This window comes from Balaenoptera borealis (genome assembly GCF_965194805.1).
Source record: "Balaenoptera borealis genome assembly, chromosome: 3".
NCBI classification, from domain to species: Eukaryota; Metazoa; Chordata; class Mammalia; order Artiodactyla; family Balaenopteridae; genus Balaenoptera; species Balaenoptera borealis.
In genome coordinates, this window is record NC_138866.1 from 180237832 (window position 1) to 180253466 (window position 15635).

General features: G+C 36.1%; 1 protein-coding gene across 1 annotated transcript in view; it reads left to right on the forward strand.

Annotated features, from left to right (window-relative positions):
• LOC309625692 (uncharacterized protein) overlaps positions 1–10892 on the forward strand; it is a 12468-nt gene extending 1576 nt beyond the window's left edge. The window contains exon 2 of the mRNA XM_082385754.1: positions 55–10892. Within this exon, the coding sequence (XP_082241880.1) occupies positions 55–92 (38 nt within the window). The 3' untranslated portion in view covers positions 93–10892. The remainder of the gene's footprint in view (positions 1–54) is intronic.
• The last annotated feature ends 4743 nt before the right edge of the window (positions 10893–15635 follow it).

Sequence of the window (15635 nt, forward strand, 5' to 3'; positions counted from 1 at the left end):
CTCGTGGGGTTGTTGTGAGATTTAAGTGAAATCATCCATGTAAACCACTTACAGGCCTGAAACAGCTTGAGTCACCCCAAATCAGTGTGTGAGCGCCATTCGGGCAACTCGGACCTCTGGTGATCCAGTGAAAGAAATTCTGAGCAGAGCAAGGGAAGCGATCTACTTGTTAGGTCGTCCTCCGGGAACCTGAACCTGGCCCTGGGCTGGAGACCACCCCGGAAAGACCACAGAGACGAAAGTTGGACCTGGTCCACGAGGATCCTGATCTGGGCTCTGGGCACCTCCCCCAGACGGAACTACCAGCCTGATCTGAGAAACTTAGATAATTTTGAGGAAGATGTTAACAATGGGAGATGGGGAAGTCTGAGGTGTGTCTGGGGAAGAAATACTGGCTGAAAATTGTTCAAATTTGATGAAAACTATGAACTACTGTTTTTAAAGGCATTTACATTGGAAAAAGAAGTAAAACTATTTGCAAGTGACAATATTGTGTTATTAGAAAAGCCTAATGAATCCACAAAAAAGCTACTGGAACTAGTTGCAGGATACAAGGCCAATGTAACAAAAAATCAATCCTTTCATACATTCTAGAAATGAACAACTGGAAATTGAAATTTAGAGTAAAACTATCTAATGCTTATCAGCATCCCAAACCATGAAATATAGAGGGATAAATTTAACAAAACGTGCAAGACCCGTACACTGAACACTATAAATCACTGTCAAGAGAAAGTGAAGACCTAAATAAATAGCTATTCTATGTTCGTGAATTGGAAGACTCAAGTTGTTCAACTGTCAGTTCTCTCCAAATCCCAGCAGAATATTTTTTTAATTTGACAAGATAACTCTAAAATTGATACAGAAATGTGTAGTAAGAACGAAGCTGGAACACATACATATCTGTTTTCAACAATATAAAACTACAGTTTACAGGACAGTGGGGTAGGCATAAGGATAGACATACAGATCAGTGAATAGAGTCCAGACCCCCATACATATGGTCAACTGGTTTTCAACAAAGATGCGAAGTTTAAGTCTTTTCAACAAAAGGTGCTGAAACAACTAGATATCCACATTTAAAAAAAACCAAAAAACAAAAAACTTGATCCTTACCTTACACTATAGACAAGTATTCATTTGATATGGATCATAGACCTAAATATAAAAGCTAAAACTCTAAAACTTATGGAAGAAAACAGCAGAATCTTTGTGACCTTGGGGAAGGCAAAGATTTCTTAGATACAATGACCTAGAAAAAAGCATTTATCATAAAAGTAAAGACAGATGGAACTTCATCAAAATGTAAAACTTCTGTTATCCCAAAGACACCATTAAAAAAGTGAAAATATTCACAATACATGTATCTGACAAGGAACTTGGTATCCAGAATATATAAAGAATTCTTATAACAATAATATAATAATTTTTTTTAAATGAGCAAAAAATTTGAATAGACATGTCACAAAGAAGATATGGAAATAATAGTACATGGAAAGATGCTCGATCTTTTTAGTCATTAGGGAAATGCAAATTAAACCCACAATGAGACATCACTACATCTAATATTTTTAAATGTTGGCAAGGATGTGGAGCAATTGGCGTTCTCATACATGGCTAAAGAGAATACTACTTTGGAAAAAAATTTGGCAATTTCTTAAAAAGATCAACATACACTTGCTTACCATATGACCCAGTAACTTCATTCCTAGGTATTTAACCAAGAGAACGAAAATAGATCCATACAAAGACTTGGACACCAACGTTCATAGCAGTTTTATTCATAGTTGCCCCAAACTGAAAATGATCCATGTCCATCAACATGTGAATGGATAAACAAATGGTAGTATGTTCATACAATGGAATATGACTCAGCAATGAAAAGAAACAAACTACTGAACATGCAACATGAATGAATCTAATAAACTCTATGCTGAGCAAAAGCAGATAGAAAGATTACATAGTATATGACTTCATTTATATGAAACTAGAAAAGGAAAATCTAATATACAGTGACAAGAAACAGGAAAGTTGTTGCCTGGTGCTGGGGATGTGTGCAAAGAGAACAAACTGGGAATAGACACAGGAATCCTTTCGGAACAATGTAAGTGTTCTATTTGTTGATTGTGGTGTTACACAGGTGTATACATCTGTCAAAACTCATCACACTAAACACATAAAGCAGATGCATTTTATGTATATAAATTGTTACTTAGAGTTGGTTTTAGTGTCATGCATAATAAATAAAGTGTAAAATTTACAATATTGATATGTTTAGCATAAAACCCAAATTTTGTGGCAGAATGGGTTTGTATATTACAGTTAATAGTTTCTCCAATTATTTCTTTAAAACATTGAATATGACATGAGATGTAACATTTTCAGAGTGGCTATATTTTTAAACAAAGTTGAATATAACATTTTGGGGAAAAAACTTTGAAATATCCTAAGAGTAAATTACATGCCAACGGACTTCTAAAATTGTCCCTTTAAAAAGTAAATAATTTACTGTATACTACGTACAAATAGGGGGTACCAAAATGAATGAAAAATGGGGCCTGTCCTCAAAAGACCTACAGTGCTTTTTAGTGGATAAGAAACTCATACAAATAAATGTATTCCAAGATAATGTCAGAAACATACCACCTTTCATATGCCAGGCACTTCCACTGATTTAATCCATACAACAGTCTTTACAGATAGGTATTATTATCCACATTTTCAAATGAGGCAATTGAACTCTGGAGGGATTAAGAAACTTGCCCGAGGTCAGAATCTAATAAGTACAGATTTTGATGTTCTTCCTGACACCAAAGCTCGTATTCTATCATCAAATGCAGAGTAAAAGAAATCTGAAAAGTGAATCGCGGAGTGCTATGGGAATAACTTGTCTGGGGGCTCAGAAAATCACTTTTGAATACTTGAAGAATGAGTATGATTCCAACAGACAGATTGCAGGAGGATCTTGCAGGCTGAGTGCTCACCATGAACATGGGGGTGGGAAAAACAAGGAAGCTTGAGGATAAGTGAGTTGTGCACTTTGACTAAATCTTAAAAGTATCAGGCGAGAGGTAGAGTAGAAACACGTTGAGAACCACTCTATTTTAAAAGGCAGGAGTGAATTTCTGAAGACTTGAGAGAAGGAAAATCATACTGAAGAAGCCTCTTTTCCAAGGTTAATCTGGCAGCAGTGTACTGAATGCAGAAGGCATGAGGGATGCAGGAAATGAGATGAGTTTCAGTCTGAGAGAGAAATGATAAAGCCCAGAGCTAGGTTGGTGGTCAACTTCAGCATGAAGAGGGCAATGAATAAGGAAATATCTTGAGACACAGTAGAGTCCCAAAAAAAAGGGTTTCATTTGCTTATTTGTTGAAGCAAAGGTGCCGTAAGATATGAAGAGCCTGATTGTCTATGTGAAATAGGCTATTTCATGAAGCAAGATCCCTGTGGTTGTGAGAGGGTTAGCGAGTAAGAACATAGATGGAGGAATTAGGTTTCAAAAAGAGAAAGGACCCTTCTTTCTCAGACAGGCATAAAGGAAATGGAGATGGAGGTATTTTGAGGCAGGGAAAAGAAAGTTGAGGTGGGAGCCTGCTTGAAAGCAAGGTGTCCCCAAAGCAAAGAAGATTTGGAATAGCTTTCTACATATAACACTGTTTCACTTCTCAAAACATCTTTTATCAATCTACACGTTAGCCCTTGTCTTTAGGGTAAAAATGGATTAGTCAGCTTGGCTTCAGAGCTGTCTACTATAATCTGAACCCAGGGGAGCCAATCGAACATTTATCTCTTATGACGTGCCCGTCACCAAAATACTCTGACCCAACAAAGCAGGTCTGTTCATTGTCTGTAAACTGATCTGGCTAACTTTTAATCCAAACTTCCATTCTTTTCTCCCTACCCAAACTGCTATTTTCCCTTTCCTGTTTGTGTAAGTCTCATTCACTCTTCAAGGCTACATTCAATACCAGTTTTTTCCAGTGGCTTTCCCTGATTGCTTCAGCTCATACTGGATCCTTATTCTTCCACAGAATTAGTTTGTACTGATAATGTGTCATTCATTTTAGTAGCTAATTATATACTGTCTTCTGCTTTTACTTAACACACTTGTGTGTGTTTTGGCTGTGGGGAAGAATTGCATACCAGTGATCAAGAACTGTATTTTTAAAAAATCCTTCTCAAAGCCTAATTAATGTTTTGCAATATTTAATACCTTTACTGAGGTATAATTGACATACAGTAAAGTGCATATATTCAAAAGGTGCAATTTAATAAGCCTTGGCATATGTATCATCTGTGAAACCTTCACCACAATCAAGATAGTGGACACGTACATCATCCCAGAGAGTTTCCCTCTGCTCCTTTTAATCCCTCCTCCTACCCCATCCCACCCCATGTGGTCTCCAGGCAACCACTGATCAGTTTCCCATTACTTTAAATGAGTCTACATTTTCAATAATTTTATATAAATGAAATCATACATTGTGTACTCTTTTCGTCTGGCTTCCTTCTCTCAGGATAATTATTTTGAGAAGGTCCAGCTTTATGGGCTTGCAACTGGTGTAGTCCCACAGGATCCTGTGCTTAAAAGGGCCTGACACTTGGTTTAATGCTCTATTGTCACTGTTTTGAAATTCTTAATAATATATGAACAAGGGAACCCATATTTTCATTTTGCTCTGTGTTCTACGAATTATGTAGCTGAATTATGAATCACGAATTATGAATTAGAGATTCATCCATGTTGTGTATCAGTAATTCACTCTTTTATTGCTGGGAAGTATTCTATTATATGGATATACCACAGTTTGTTTATCCATTCACCACATAATTTGTTTATCTACTCATGCTTAGATATTTTTTTCCAGGTACAAATAAAGCATCTATGAATAAAGCATCTATGAACATTCGTTGACAAATCTTTGTTCGGATCTATGCTTTCATTTTTCTTAGGTAAATACTTAGGAGTGGAATGACTGGCTTGCATGGTTGGTATATGCCTACCTTTTTAAGAAACTGCCAAAATGGGCTTCCCTGGTGGCGCAGTGGTTGAGAGTCCGCCTGCCAATGCAGGGGACACGCGTTCGAGCCCTGGTCTGGGAAGATCCCACATGCCGCGGAGCAACTAGGCCCGTGAGCCACAACTACTGAGCCTGCGCGTCTGGAGCCTCTGCTCCGCAACAAGAGAGGCCGCGATAGTGAGAGGCCCGCGCACCGCGATGAAGAGTGGCCCCCGCTTGCCGCAACTAGAGAAAGCCGTCGCACAGAAACGAAGACCCAACACAGCCAAAAATAAATAAATAAATTTTAAAAAATAAAAGAAAAAAAAAAAAAACTGCCAAAGTGTGTTCCAAGGGGGTTGTACCATTTTACATTCCCGCCAGCCATGCAGAAGACTTTCAGTGGCTCTGCATCCTGGCCAACACTTGGTATGGTCAGTATCTGAAATTTTATATTAATGTATTCTAATTGATGTGTTGTGCTATCTCATTGTGGTTTTAATTTTCATTTCCCTAATGACTAATGGGCTGATCTTCTTTTCATGTGCTTGTTTGTCAATTGTGTATTTTCTTTGCTTTAGAGACAATTCAGATCTCTTGCCCATTTTCTTAGTGGTACAATCGTGTTCTTATTGTTTCGAGAGTACTTTATATATTCTGGATACAAGTCCTTTATCAGATATATCATGGGCACATATTTTCTCCCAGTTTGTGAGTTGCTTTTGTTTTGATGAAGTCCTATTTACTAATTTTTTTCTTTGATGGATTATGTCTTTGATGTCATATCTAAAACTCTTGCCCAACCCAAGGTCACAAAATATTTTGTCCAGTTTTCTTGTGGAAGATTAATAGTTTGGAGTTCTACATTCAGGCCTATAATCCATTTTGAGTTAATTTTTGTATATGGTGTGAAATATAGATTGAAATTCATACTTTTGCTTATAGAGAACCAAGTGTTCCAGTACCATTTGTTGAAAACCTATCCTTTCTCTGCTGAATTGCCTTTGTATGTTTGTCAAAAATCAGATGTCCATATATGTATGGATGTATTTCTCAAATGTCTATTTTGTTCCATTGATTGATTAGTCTATCTTTATACCAGTACCATACTGTCTTGATTATAATAGCTTTAAAACAAATCTTGAAATCAGAGTTAATGATTTGTGTCGGTGACAGTGTTAGTGACCGTGTTAGTGACGTTAGTGATATAATGTGATATGTAATGCGTGTTTTCAGCATATAGTGATAAAACTTAACTAGGCTTGATGTGGTTATTTCAACAGAATAAGAACAATGATATCATTAATGGGACGTGATGTCATTAACTGAAGAGAAAAAAACAATTAAAAATTTTAACCAGTTTTTCTATTTGTAAGTATCACAATAGGAATGAATATGAGAGAGAAGAAAGCTGGTAGAGTCAAGAAGAGAGTATTTATAAAATGCAGCTGAAGTGAGTAGGGGAAGTACAACTAAAAGCAAATACAAAGAGAACGAGAACTGAAATGTTAAGAGTGAGAAACCTCTAAACACAGAGGTACTAATCTAGAAAACGATAAATTGAGCACTGTATTTTGGGAGCAATGTTGGAATTAATTTAATTTTTTATTGATGTGAAAACTGAGGCACAGTGATATCATTACCTAGAGCTTACTAGCATCTCCTCTAAAATAGAATCAATCCTACAAATGTGGTTCTAGGCAGAAAGTTGAAAGTCCAACCTTTGTAAGTAAAATCCTTCTGTTCTAGTCATATTATTATAAGTAAGAAATTCATTCTCGAAGAACAATTTCATACCTTACAAAATTGATAATGAAAACGAAATGAAAGATACACATATGCTATTATAAACATTAATTATGTTAGACTAAACACAATATAAAAAGTAGATTTTAAGTGCTCCTTTGGGGAACATTTGCTACATAGGCACAGATATAGCAAGGGAACTTTAGAATGAAGCTGCCTTTTTCCTTGTATATTTCCTTACAGTAAGCACATTCATTTTTCACTGTGCCCAGAAACTTTGAGCTACCTTCATAATTGGAGTCATCTGTTTTGAAAATCTGTGGCTTATTTTAACACGCCTGGAAGCCTCTGAAAAGTCTTTGAATGGTAAATGCTGGGGAGGAGCAGATTCCTTGGTGACGTCTTCATTTTCAAAGATCCTTCATGATACACCAGCTGCAAACTGAGTCAGCGGAATCACCATAAACCCTCACCAACTGTTGAGTGTTGCTAATCCAGTTACCCAGTCATTAGCAGTTATTAGGTTAAAGAAGATGTATAATCTTTATAATAAGAAAGGGGTCAAAAGTGGAAGTCAAGTGAGCTATAATAAATCAAGGGAGTTTATGTTTATTATAAAACTATCTTTTGTTGTGAAAAGGCTATTTATAGACCCTTACATTTTACAGATTTGTCTGACCTGCTCAAAAAAAACACGTTAAACCATGTTACTCAGAAGAAGCAGTTGTTTTAGAATTATTTATTAGGAGAGCCTGGGGAGGTGGGGCAATCTTGCTGGGGAATGACCTGAGGGTGTGGTTTTCAAACATTTTTACCTTCACTCATATTTTTAAGTGATTGTCTAAAAATGTTTCATCAAAACTATAAATTGTTGCAAAGGATATTCTTGCTGGTGATTTTTAAACAGCTTTATTGAGGTATAATTGACATAAAATAATCTTTACATATTTAAAATGTACAATTTGATAAGTATTGACATATACATATCCATGAAACTACTACCACCACTATCAAAATAATGAAGATATACCATCAACCCATCCCTTCCCAATTTCCTCATACCCCTTGGTCATCTCCAGTGAATCCATCTAGACCCAAAGTTAATTTTGTTAAAGGATTTCAACAAGAAATTACATTTCTTTAATAGAAATAGAGCTATTCAAGTTAACTATTTCTGTCCTGAGCTTTAGTAGTTTGTGCAGTTGAAGGAATTTGCCATTTCCTTTAAGTTATCTAATTTATAGTTATAGAGTTGGCCATAATACTCCCTTATTATCTTTTTAATATCTGTAGCATCTGTAGTGATGTCACTTCTCTCGTTTCTGAAATTTGTAATTTGTATCTTTTCTTTTTTCCCTCATCAGTCCGACTACAGTTTTATCAATTTTATTTATTGCCTTTTATTTTCCCCTATTGTTTTTCTGTTTCCTTTTTCATTGCTTTCCTCTCTGATGTTTACTGCTTCCGTTCTTCTGCTTTCTTTGGGTTTCATTTGCAATTTTTTCTAGATTCTTAAAACAAAAGCTGAGACAATTGATTCGAGAGCTTTTTTCCAGTATATATGCTATATTATAAATATCCCTCTAGATACTGCTATAACTGCTTCCCATAAATTCTGATATGTTGTATTTTCAATATCATTCCATTCACAATACTTTTTATTTTTCATTTTTATTTCTCCTCTGACCAATGGGTTATTTAGAAGTGTTACTTAGTTTCCAAATATTTGGGGACTTTTAAATATTCTTCTGTAATTTATTTTTAATTTAATTCTATTGTACTCAGAAAACATACTTTGTATGACTTGAATCCTTTTAAATTTATTGAGATATGTTTTATGGCCTGGAATATTCTCTATCTTGATAAGTATGTCATGTGCACTTAAAAAAGAATACATAATCAGCTTTCATCAGATGTAGTGTTCTATCAGTTTCAATTAAGACAAGCTGGTTGATAGTTTTATTTAAGCTTCTACAGCCTTACTGAGTTCTATCACTATCGAGACAGGGGAGTTGAAATTTCCAACTATAATCATGGAGTTGTCTTGTTTTCCTTGAAGTTCTATCAGTTTTTGTTTTATGTTCTTTGAAGTTGTCACTATATGCAAAACTATATAGTTTTCTCATATTCTCTTGATTATTTGACTCTCTTTTCATTAAAAAGTGATGTTCTATATTTCTGGTAATAGTCTTTGATCTGAAACCAACTTTGGCATTAATATAACTGTTCAAGTTTTCTTTTGGTTAGTGTTAGCATGGTATATGTTTATATACCATGACATAGTCGTGTATTTAAAATAGGTTTCTTGTAGATAGGCTGGTAATTTTTGATTAGATGTCAGACGTTGTGTATTTTATCTTGTCAGGTGATGCATATTTTTGGGTTCCAGCATGTCTCCAGTGCTCTGCCCTGTAAACCGTAACAACTTTGGCCCCTCTGGACCTACAGCTCTGTTTTCTCATCTCAAGGAGACTGAGCTCTATGCCATGGCCTGGAAACTCTATCCAGGCAGTAAACAAGGGCAATCATAAGGCTCACTTTATTTGTGTCCCACCTCTCAGGGATAACTCTCTTTGTTGCCTGATGTCCAGGGTCACTGAGAACTGTTGTTCATATATTTTGTCTGTTTTTTCAGTTGTTTCCAGCAAGAAGATAAATCCAGTCTCTGTTATTCCATCTTGGCGAAAGGCGAAGTCTGAAACCTATATTGCTCTAATGTTTTTTCTTGACTTTAGCACTAAGACCATCATTATAATATTAAGTAGTAGTGTGAAAATGGGCATTCTTTTTTTTAAATTTTTTTTTTATTTTTATTTTCTTAAAATGGGCATTCTTGTATGGCTTCGTTTTATAGAAAAATCATTCTCTTTCACCACTGAGTGCAATGTTAGGTCTAAGGTTTTTGAAGATGCCTTTTGTCAGGTTAAGAAATGTTTCTTCTATTCTTAGTTTGTTGTTTTTATCACAAAGGCTTTTGAATTATGTCAAATGGTATTTTTCTGTACCTATTGAGATTTTCATACGATGTTTCTCTTACATTCTGTTAGTACTGTCAACTGCGTTGATTGATTTTCAAGTACTAAAGTAACTTTATATTCCTGGGATACTCTCTCCTTAGTCATGATGTATTCTCTTTATATTCCTGTATATTTCTTTTTTAAAGGATTATTATTATTTCTGTTAATGAGGGATATTGTTTAATGCTTTGTTATAATGTCTTTGTTTGATTTTAGTGTCAGGGTAATGTCGGCCTCATAAAATAATTAAGAAATTGTTCCTCACTGAGGTATTTTCTAAAAGATTTTGTAGATGTTTGATATTATTTCTTCCTTACAAGTCTGATAGAATTAACTACTGAATTCATGGGCCTAGAGATTTTTGTGGAGTGTAACTAAAAATTTAATTTCTGTTATTGATATATATATATATATATATATATATATGTTTTCAGGTTTTCTGTTTCTTCTTGACCCAGTTGTGATCATTTACATCTTTCAAGGATTTTTTTTTCCCCTTTTGCCTATGTTGTCAAATTTATTGGTGTAAAGGTTTTTAAAAGAATATTTATGAATGTTTTGGTTTAACATTATTTAATTTCTGTAATGTCTTAATTATAGGATCTATAGTCATGTTGCTTCTTTAATTCCTGATATTGACAGTTTATGTGTTTCCTCTTTATCTTTTGATCTAGGTAGAGTGTTACCAATTTTATTCATTTTTTTTAAAAGATTAAATTTTGGTTTTATTGATTTTCTCTATCATTTGTGTTTTATTTCACTGATTTCTGGTTTTATCTTTATTATTTATCTTTTCTACTTGAGTTCTTTGTCTATCTTCTTAAGGTAGAAGCTTAGCTCATTGATATTAGATGTTTCTTTTCTAATATCTAATGCTTAAACTATTCCTCTAAGCATCACTTTAATTGCATCTCACAAATTTTGATTTGTTGTTTTCACTTTCATCCAGTTCAAAATATTTTCCGATTTTTCTTTGACACATAGGTTATTTAGAACTGTTCTGTTTAATCTTTACATAAATTGAAAATTTTCAGATATCTTTCTGTTATCTTTCTAAGTTAATTCTGTTTTAGTCAAGGAACAAAATCTATTTAATTTTATCCTTTAAATTATTTTCAGTCATTATAAGACCCTGCATATTGTCTGTCTTTGTTACTGTTCTGTGTCTACTTGGCAAGAATGTTATCTTGCAGAGTTTGGGTGGGCCATCATAAATGTCAATTTGATCAAGTTGGTTGAGAGAGTTCTTTGAGTCTTCTATGTAATTACTGATTTTCTATTTGTTCTATCTTTACCTGAGAGAGGAGTATTAAAACAGCTAACAAACAGCTATTTCTCCTATCAGTTCTGTAAATCTTGCTTCCTTTTTTTCCAGTTCTGTCTTTAGGTTGATACACAATTGATATTATTATGTCTTCTTGGTGAATTTATGCCTTTATCATTGTAAAATGTCATTTATTATCCCTTTTGGTAATTTTGGGGTTTCCTCTCCCTGTGGCACAGTCCAGAAACTGACTCTGGACAGAAAGCTGTGGCAATCATAGGGCTCACTGCTTGTTCCCTTTCTCCTTGGGATCCCAGTCTGTTGGTTTAGGTCTGAAATCAGTTGTTCCATATACTTTATCCAGTTTTCTCTTGGTTATGGTGAAAGGTAAGTCCAGATCCTGTTACTTTCTCATGGCTGGTAAGAGAAGTGTGCCAATTTAATCGTGACATATTTTATTACTACATTTAACAGATATTTATGTAACACTTAGTGGAAAGTCTGGAAATATCAAGATAAGAGAGTCACAGACCAATGCTATACAAACAAGTAAAAAGTTACAATAGTGTGGCAGCTTTCAAATATGGCCCCCAAATTCTTTTATACTCCTTCCATCGAAGGGTGGATTTTATTTCCTTTCCCCATCAGTGCAGATGCTGCCACAGCTTGTCCAGTAGAATATGACTGAAACCCTGCTGTGCCCGCCTCCTAGCTCAGGTCTTCGAAACTGGAGGTTTTCTCTTCCTGCCTCTTGCAACGTGCAGCCCGATATGCTGACACATAGGAGGTTCCCTGTAGGTGTTCTGGGCTGCAGCCCCAATGACCCCGCCGACTGCCAGTATCAGTGGCCAGACATGTAAGTGTGCAAGCTGTCGAATGACTGCAGCCCCAGGTGTAAAGTCATCCCAGCCTTGAGCCACCCCTGCTGACACTGTGTGGAAGAAAGTCAAGCTGTGCCGTCAGAGCTCTGTCCACTTTTTTGATTTGCAAGCAAAGAAGATGATTATTGTTGTCCTAAGTTGCTAAGGTTGGGTGGCTTTTATGTAGTAAAAGACACTTGGAACAAATATAATACCATTAAGCGCTGTGATAGAAACGGCCAATAATCAACTAACTAACAAATACTTATTACATGCCTAGTACAGGTCAGGTGTGAATTAGGAAAGGCTTTTGGGAATTGAAATTGAGTGGAGGTTTAGAGAGGGTATGGAATCAGAGCAGGAAAGGCAGAACGAATTGCTTGTTTGAAGACATGGAAAGTATGGCGGCATCAGAAAGACTAAAGTAGAGGGGCTGAAAAAAGACTTTAAAAAAATGAGGGACTTCCCTGGCGGTCTAGTGATTAAGACTCTGCACTTCCACTGCAGGGGGCATGGGTTCAATCCCACATGCCACTCAGTGTGGCCAAAAATAAATAAATAAATAAATAAATAAATAAATAAATAAATAAATAAATAAATAAAATTTAAAAATGAGATTTTCAGGGGCCAGTTCTGTAAGGATGTAATGCTAAGGAATTAGAATTTAATTATTTATTTAATGACTGTATTCTCCATAAGCTATACTCCATAAAAGAGCTTTTATCCCTATGATATTTCCAGCATCTAGTATGGTACTTTGTACACATAAGGAGTTAATAAATATTTATTAAATGACTGAGTGACTGAAGAACCATATGAGAATTTTAAAGGAATAACAATCAGATTTGTGTTTTAGAAAAATCATTCCAGCAGGGGTGTGGAGAATGGTTTGGAGACAGGTAGGTGTATTAACTCAGCTGCCATGAGAAAATACTATAGACTGGGTGGCTTAAACAACAGAAATTTATTTATTTTTTACCGTTCTAGAGGCTGGAGTCTGAGATCAGGGTGCCAGCATGGTTAGGTTCTGGGGAGCTCTCTCTTCCTGGCTTCCAGATACAGGTGCCTTTTCATTGTGTCCTCACATGGCAGAGAGAAGAGAAAAAGGAAGGTCTCTGGTGTCTATTCTTATAATGGCACTAATCCCACCATGAGGGCCCCACCCTCATGTCCTCATATAAACCTAATTACCTAATTACCAAAGGCTCCATCTCTAAATGTCATCACGTTAGGGGTTAGGACTTCAACATCTGAATTCTGTGGGAACACGATTCAGTCCATAGCAGTAGGAAAGGAGAAAAACGTAGTAGGGGACGAATGTAATAATTCATCCAAAGGATGATAAGAGTGTGAACTAAAGTAGTGTTAGTAATGTTCCTAGGATATTTCTTTTCCTAAACCTTAGAATTATAGTTTTTTCCTGGAGTAACTCCACTTGCATGTTGCTGTCTTGTTTTTAAAGACAGAAGAATTTTCAAAATCAAACTAACAAAAAAAAGGGATTTAACATTTAAAAATTAACCATAGAATTTCGTAAACACATATTACAGAAACACTTGAAAGTGTCTGTACAACGTTTTAAAAACTATGGTAAAACTAAAAGTGAAACTCATGTAGTTTTAATGTTTTAAGGGATAATAATGGAAAGCTAACCTCAAAATACAAACCACTTGCACTTTTTCTATTTGGTTTTATGTTAAATAATATTAAAAACGTTTATTATTTATAGCATATTAATGATAAAAGCCCCAAAGAGCTATAACCATTCTTCTAAGTCAGAATACATAGATAATGCTATCAAGACTAATAGTTGTGTTATTACTTCACTATTTCCAGTGCTCACATATTGATGATCAAGGCTTGAACAATTTGATCACTAGCTTATCGCTGGCAACAGAATTATTCAGTGAAGCACAAAGCACATCCAAATGCATCTTCATAAATATTTGGCTCTGATACATGGCGATTACGATAATGTGCCCCAGACACTAATGCCCGGGAACTTGAGGTAGACACCTGTTTCTGTCAGCCCAGTAATCAAGAACCGGTTTTTGAGAGAGAATGCTCTGCTTTACATATCAAGAGTGATGTTTTGGAAGAATTGTATACTCATCATAATGAAACACAAGCAAGTTTTGGTACTGGCTCCTTAAAATGTTAAGAACCGGTGGCACTAATGTACCACAGTTTTTACATTGCTGTGTTAACTTTTCTTCTGCTCTTGAAAGACATACAGAATCATCACTAAAATATCTGGAAAATATAAAGTGCCTAAAGAGCAAAATATCACAAATCTTACCATTCAGAGATAATCGTAATATTCTCACCTATTTCCTCTCAGAATTTAAAAGTTGGGGGTATTTTGTAATCTCATATGGCTTTATAAGCTGCTTTTACAAACTTATGTATTTAAATGTCTATCTATGTAAATATAGATCTATATTATCACCTTTAATAGCCGGGGAGTTTTTACATTGTGTGTACTATGATTTACTGAACCAATACTAGTTAAAACGATTACTTACACTTATTTAGAGCTTGCTGTATGCTGGGCACCTAAGGGCTTCGTTTGTGTGAATCCATTTGATCCTCACAACCTGATTATTACTCCTGTTTCATACCGATGAGGAAACTGAGGCACCAAGAGGGAAGTCATGTGTCCAATCCCTAATGTCGGGCATTTTCGTGTTTAACAATGCTCTGATATTATAAACAAGGTTGCCATGAATATATTTGTTCACGTTCTTAAAGAATGTCTTTAGGATAAACTGCAAAAAGTAGAATTGTTGGGTCCAAAGGTATTCACGGTTTTAAAAGCTTGTGTTACATACTTCCAGATATTTCTCGTAGGGAGACTGTAATAATTTCATCCAACATTGTAAGTGTACGATTCCCCACATCCCTGACTCTTTCTCATCTTTGTCTCAATGACAAACACGCATCTAAATGCTACTCTAATCGTCATTTTTCACTTTTAGAAACGGGACTTCATTCTTAATGGATGTTTCTAAGCCCTCCTCGTATTCCACAATACCAATCCTGCTGTCCACACGTTGTAAACGTTTACATGCTACATTCGGAAGTGCTCTAATTCTGGTAGACTTACATAACTTCAATTTACATGCAAGATGCTCTAAGTTCCTTCCAAGAGGGATGCAAAAATCTCTAGAAGATGCTCCTTAACATTTCTACAGGATATAGAGAATTTTTTTTGGTAAAGTTATAAATAAAATGACGAAATAGTTTAAGTTATTAAGAACCACTAATCAATCGCTAGCTCCATTTTTCAGTTTTCTATTTTTGCTCGGTTTGGGGACGGGGGGGCGGGTATCGCAAACCTTCTTGCCCTGTGCCACTGCTTTGCCAATCACCGTAATCGCTTAGTGAGTGCACAGTCAGGCAGTAGGTGCCAATGCCCAGCCAGAAGTGCTTTTGACCGAGCCTCCGAAGCGGGCGTTCGGGCCTCTCGGGAAGGTGCCAGCGCAGCCTCAGCCGCCGCGAGCACCGCGCGCCCGACACTCCCCTCGTGCGCGCCCGACTCTCTCCTCGTGCGCGCCCGACACTCCCCTTGTGCGCGCCCGACACGCCCCTCGTGGGGACTCTGGCCAAGCCGCCCCGCTCACATGACTTCACCAAGCAAGTTCCTCGTCACCGCAGGCAGAGAATTGAACTCACAGCCCTTTTACTTAGATGCCCCCGAGTGAAGGGGCTTCCATCCCCCTCCCCAGGGACCAGAAAGTTGTGACA